Genomic DNA, 6,415 nt, shown 5'->3' with positions numbered 1-6,415 from the left:
GGGGGGGGGTAGTTGGAAAATCTCTGGAGTTTCTGGCAAATCATCTTGGGTCCAACTGAAGTCTAAAAGACATGTGAGCTGAGGAGGCACACAAGAAAAAAAACATGTGAATAATTTAATCATTCCTCAGTGATCAGTTCCTTCAGTAGATGTCAAAGAAAATAATGTTGATGAATGAAACTTGCTGACCTACTTAAAATGTTTCTGTTTTCGGCTTTTTTTTTTAAATTCTACAAAATGCAAAAAGAAATGGGTTTTCAGGATGCATCTCATTAGTATTAACACGGTTTTGAGTCTGCAGAACAGTATCTTCTGCTGACATGTGTCTGACATTGACTCCTAATCCTACATCCTGGACTATATCCCTCTGAGGTCTAAGCCCTTTCTCCAGTCTTTGGTTCAAATGGTCTCCTTGTGTAATAATGCTTGTATTACCTCAACTCTCTGATGCACAACCAAGTTGTAGACATCATTTCTGTCAGGAGAATATTGGCTGAGAATCAGGATATGTATGCTGCAGGGATGACCACATTAATGTATACAGTGTTTTATGATTATAAAGACAAAAGGAAAGACTAAATGGAAATAAAACATCAGGGAAATGTAAAAAAGAAAAATGACTGTTCCTTTTGGCTTTTGAAAAACGTTCTTCCAGGTGTTGGCAACTAGGGGTAAAGAAAATAAAGTCTTTAACTAACAAAAATATAAAACTAGTTTGTTTTTTTCCCCGGAAAAGCCCATACTTTTTAAATTTTTTTGTAGTTGTGTCCTTTCTGATTCATTTTCTACCTGCTATCCGACATCAAGAGGCCAAATCCCACTCAATTCAGTGTCCAGGCCTCGACGAGTCCTCCTGGTCTCTCTGTGTCTATTTCCCCATTACACATACTCTGAATACAAGTCCCTCCTGCTAGGGAATTCTATTTCTGACTAAACACCACATTTATCTGAAAAACTGCATGTGATTGGTCCATAGACCCGTCAGTCAGCGCCCTTTTGAAAAGTCTACCGAGCAACAGAACAATGACTAAATAGTTTCCACAAATCTAAACTATTTTAATGTTGCTGTGGGACAAAGTGAGACTGGCCTCCAATCAAATGCCATGTGTGTAGATATTATATTTATGTATCCCATTTAAATCAATATTTTATGTCAAATTATTGATTTATTTGGTAAGTAGCCATGTAATAAGCAGGATAATGTATGCAACCCCTTCAGGCTGATTCAAGACCCCTTTGTGGTGTCCGACTATGCGTACATTTGAACACCCGCCCAACTCTACCTTTGATTGGCTTACGATTAAATTTGACTCAACCTCAGCCAATCGTCTTGTCTCGTGCGGTGTTTGGTGTTCAATGCCCCCAGCATCTCCTTCCATCCAGTGTGGTAATGCTTATGTTTAATATATATTAATATATATTAATTATATATATATATGTATATATATATATATATATATATATATATATATATATATATATATATATATATATATATATATATATATATATATATACAGTCCATGCAATGTCTACAGTCCATTCAAGGCAGAGAAATGCGGGACTGTTGTGCCAATCAACGTTAGCGGTTAGCAATTAGCGTTAGCATTGCGAGCTAGCGATTTAAAAAAAGTTTCAGTTAAGAACATGGTTGCAAGTATATATGCACAGGACTGCATAGAGCACAAAACAAGATTGTCGTAACTTTTAAATCAATTTTTTAAGCCGGATCGATGCGGCAGCCATTGTCGCCTGTGTGTTTACATGTGAGGTCTCGTCCACACTTGGTTTCTAGGGGTATACAGCCCTCGGTCTATCCCCTACCCCTCGGTCGTAATAAGAATTGGGACACCACTAGGTCCCGCGTGAACGCGCAAAGACGAGGGTAAGGGGTAAGGGGTAGGGGTAAGACAGAGAAATGGGATTCAGCCTACAAGCCCTACAGTCTCTTTTTTCTTGGTCAAACAGTCATATGTACATATTTGTTTATGTATTTATTGTTTATTTCATATTAATATATTTTATATACTTTAATTTTACTGTAATGCAGCCTTTAAAACCAAGAAAATACAACACTTATGCCATATTACGATATTCAAAATCTAAGACGATATCTAGTCTCACATCACAATATCGATGTAATAGTGATATATTGCCATAAATCCTTTTCTAAATCTAATTCTGATACCCATCCTCTTACTTTTCTTGCCCAACACAGTGCAGCCATTACAATTAACATCTCATGAATCCAGAATGACAACGGAAAAAAAAGCATCTGGGTTATTTGTGGTATTGCAGCACAGTCGGTCTAATTCTGTCGAGGTCTGGGTTGTTCAGAAATGTTATGTTTGCAGTTGTCGGGGAAGACCGTTCAACAAGAGAAACAGAGATGCAGCCCACATGATGTAGGCTACATCTTTGAAGAATTATCTAAAGCTCCAAAAAGAGACACTCATCTTGTAACAGATGTCTGACTTGACACAGTAGAATACACTTAACATACATACATAAACGGTAAGAATGCAAGATTACAGAGTGGATTGTATGTGTGATGTTAAATGCAGTGATGTGCTTATGCTCTAAATATACATGTTATATATTTATATAATAAATCAAAAGCATTTACAACAATTAACGCAACTGTGAATTCACTGGAAAAAGTCAAAGGACCTTGGAGTTCTATATTATACTGCCACCTAGTGGTTACATTGTGCCACTATCTTTTCAAAAGTCAAGTCCATAGAGTTCTTCTGAAAACCTACACACAAATTATCTAAAGTAACATTGACTTATACTAAATATACTGTATTTGTAGTGTTTAATAGATGTAATTAAAAAACTAAAAAAAAAGAAGGGGCAACTGACAGTAGAGAGAAGAGCAACAGGGAATGGGTGACGTTTAACTTCGCTAAATCATGTAATAAAAAATATATATTTCCCAAAATGTTCAACTGTTCCTTTAAAAGATTTACGCACGGGGATAAATGGACTAAGATATGGACTCAAACTAACAACATATCCGTGTGTAACCATGCCAGATTGCAGCAATTTGAGTTTACAACTGATTTAACCGTTTACAAATCTCTCCCAACAAAAGCCATAAAATGAACTCTCAGCTCTCACCTGCATGTTAAAAATGTGAAATATCAGTGGGCACCTCTACTCATTGTATCTGGTCTTGTCCTAAACTTCAAGCATACTGGCTGGGTGTTTTGCAAGATCTGAAAAATATCTTTGATGTTGTGTTGCACATGGACCCTCTTTATTTAATCCTGGGTTACCCCAGTCAAGATGCTAGTGTGGATGCTGACTCTACCAGACTGTACAATATCCTCACATACGCAGCAAGGAAGAACATCTTTCTATCTTGAACAAGTGACAAACCCCCTACTAAATCAAACTGGCATAAGATAATTATGTTTTCCTCTTGAGTACCAGACCTGTCTGCTTCACTCTTCAGAGGGACAGTTTTTGAACATTTGGACTCCATATCTTCACTTTTCCAACACCACAGTGGCTTCAGTGCTTTGGAGTGTTGTCCTTGTCTAGCCTCTGTCTCTTTCCCTACATCCTGTTCACAATACTGTACTTGCAACCTCGTCATTTTAAACCTCTAGAACTGGGGTGTATTTTTTAAATGTATTTCTCATTCTTTTATTTCTTTCCTATCCATTACACTGGTTGGGTGCATGTGAGATGTAAATGCGTATAGACTGTTTAAACCAATGTTGCACTCCAGGGCGCCTCCCTAGGGAGGTGTTCCAGGCACGTCCAGCTGGGAGGAGGCCTCGGGGAAGACCCAGGACTAGGTGGTGGGATTATATCTCCAACCTGGCCTGGGAACACTTTGGGAGCCCCCAGTCGGAGCTGTGTGGCTCAGGGTAGGTAAGTTTTGGGTCCCCTGCTGGAGCTGCTCCCCCTGCAACCCAACACCGGATAAGTGGACGAAGATGGATGGATGGATGGATAATTAAAATAAAAGTTAAACTTACAGCTATAACAGGCTTCAATACCCCCAGGTTTCTATTGGCGCCATTACTTTGGTGTAAAGAAAGTCAGACACTTTCTATTCATTTATTTTGGTTTTATTGAGCTCTGGTGAGCATATTAACATGTCAGTACTGATCGCTGACCACCCAGCATGACTGGAGGGTGGATAGATGTCAGATTGAGCCCTGTTAGAATTCAGTGTGCATCAGGGCTTTGACTTTCTTCATGTTCTTGGCCACTGTTGAAAAAGAGACAACACATTAGAATAAAGACCAATACATGTGTTTTCCTTGCTGACAAAAAAAATAATTGAATGGTTTGACGTGTAATTTGGTCATTGTTAATTAATGATTGTCATTGAAGGACCATGCCTTCTGTTTCTATAACAAAACCGTCTACAAATTGGACACAAGGATGCGTTGACAATTGCACAAATTTTCTAAAAAGCAGTAAGAGTTGGCAGCTCCAATCTCCCACTTCCTCAACTGCCCACCTGCTGAAACCTAAAACCTGCAAGAGTCCCTGTCAGAAAGGTCTCTCATCATCTCTGTCAAAATATTTGAGCGAGGAAGATGAGACTTATACACCATTAGGGGCTCAGTCTGTCTTCATTCTGCTGACAGGTGAGTTGCCACCAACCCCCCACCCCCCACCCCCACCAGCCCATTACAGAGAGTAGACGGTTACTCACAGTGTGCCATGTCGCCAGGCTCGTAGCTGTATTTGCGGTTGCTGTACTTTCCTACAATGTCTGTGCGCGCAGTCCTAGATGGATCTGCAGAAAGACATGTTGCACACACATAGACAGCTGAGGATCAACATTATCTGAATCTAATGACTGTTTAGCTGATGTTACTACAAATGCTTGTGTTTCTCCAACAGTCATGAAGAGCAACTAGCAGTGGACATGTAAAAATGACCAAGGGGGAGAGCAAGCAGTGAAGGTAAAAGAAAGTTGTGACATGCGAAAGAAAGAAAGAGAAACAAACCAATGGCAGGTGTCAGTTTCAGTGAGCAGCCATGTGGTGACATCTCAGCCAAATGAGCTGTTATTTGGGACTGAGTGGGAAAAAACAGAATCTCTGGTCCAAGTTTTCCCAACACTTTCCACACTGTTGATAATAATATATAACTATTGAGTCGCTTAGCCTGTATTCATTTCCGTGTCATCAGTGCCATGCAATCTGTTATGCTTAAGTTATTATTCTGCTAAAAATACATGAAAACTACTGTAAGATATTGAATGTGTTAAAATGATGCAAAAATCAGAGTGTTTCAAATGTCAAATGCACTCTTAGTTTGAGTTGTGTTGAGCTCCCAAACAGGGCCTTCGGACTGGGGCCCTCATGAATCCAGGGCCCTCATGTGAGAAGGGCCTAAAAAGATGCTAGAATGAATAGCTGTGGATGGGAGGGGCCCATAGAAAATGCCTTTCTACAGGGCCCTGAATGTGTGCTACGCCCTGGTGGTGTAGGTGGAAGAATGATGCCAGACAGGTAAAAAAGATGTAGAGAAGATTGTACACGTAAGTTTTGACCAAGCCTTTAACGAATCTCAAAGCACCATAGGGGAAATTTATGTTTTCAATTGACTGTCCTATTTGTATTTACCAACAAAGAGGATTCTGGGATAATAGAAGCCATCAGGGGCCATATTCTTGTCTGTAGTCTCTTCCTGTAAAAAACAATATAATATAAACAGCAAGTGAGTCAACTACTAGTAAATACATTTGTTTAGCAGATGGTTACTTCTAGATGCTATTCCTCTCTGCATGTCATTATAAACCTTTAAGTGCCTACTATTATGACATATTTGACTCATTTATATTGCAAATCAATTGATATGGTACTGAAAAATTGTGCATACAGATCATAGACTGTATACTAATGGACAGAGCATGTGTGACGTCACCCATTGGTTTGTGGAGATCTGCTATGCGTCATCGAGTTACCGTTAAGGGCGCAGCCATCCTGGTTGTGGATGTGACGAGGAGAGGGAGGAGTGAGGGAGGAGCGGCTTACACTCTATGTTACGTTACACACTTTCACTGTCAATCACATCATAGCCACGCCCTAAAACACCACCTGCTTTATCGTTGATTTTAAAATCACTGAGACCATACATCAAAAAATGAACAGCATTCTTTATTGCAGAAGCAACTGAGACCCTAAACTCATTCTGAAAATGTTTACTGAGGTAATAAATCAAGTGAGCAGTGGGTCACTTTCTCATAGACTTCTACAGAAACCGCCCTCCTTTTATGTGTTGCGCCCTGCTTAAAGGAAAATAAAAATTAAATACGTATTTCTGTAGTTTGTGAATTTGTAGTGCTGTCAGTAGCGAGACAAATGGAAACAATCCGTGCTGTCTACACCGAGTTATCCTGCTAGATTTGGCACCCAACAGGCTTAAACAGGGCAAGTTT

General features: G+C 39.5%; 1 protein-coding gene across 1 annotated transcript in view; it reads right to left on the bottom strand.

Annotated features, from left to right (window-relative positions):
* Positions 1 to 4,061: 4,061 nt before the first annotated feature.
* The window catches only part of agr1 (anterior gradient 1), a 6,928-nt gene continuing 4,574 nt past the window's right edge, over positions 4,062 to 6,415 (bottom strand). The window contains exons 6-8 of the mRNA XM_032512981.1: positions 5,601 to 5,664; positions 4,682 to 4,765; positions 4,062 to 4,228 (exon numbers count right to left, since the gene is read on the bottom strand). Coding sequence (XP_032368872.1) covers positions 4,179 to 4,228; positions 4,682 to 4,765; positions 5,601 to 5,664 — 198 coding nt within the window. The 3' untranslated portion in view covers positions 4,062 to 4,178. The remainder of the gene's footprint in view (positions 4,229 to 4,681; positions 4,766 to 5,600; positions 5,665 to 6,415) is intronic.

The sequence above is a fragment of the Etheostoma spectabile genome, chromosome 4, assembly GCF_008692095.1.
Source record: "Etheostoma spectabile isolate EspeVRDwgs_2016 chromosome 4, UIUC_Espe_1.0, whole genome shotgun sequence".
NCBI classification, from domain to species: domain Eukaryota; kingdom Metazoa; phylum Chordata; class Actinopteri; order Perciformes; family Percidae; genus Etheostoma; species Etheostoma spectabile.
This window is presented reverse-complemented; position numbering and strand designations above follow the sequence as displayed.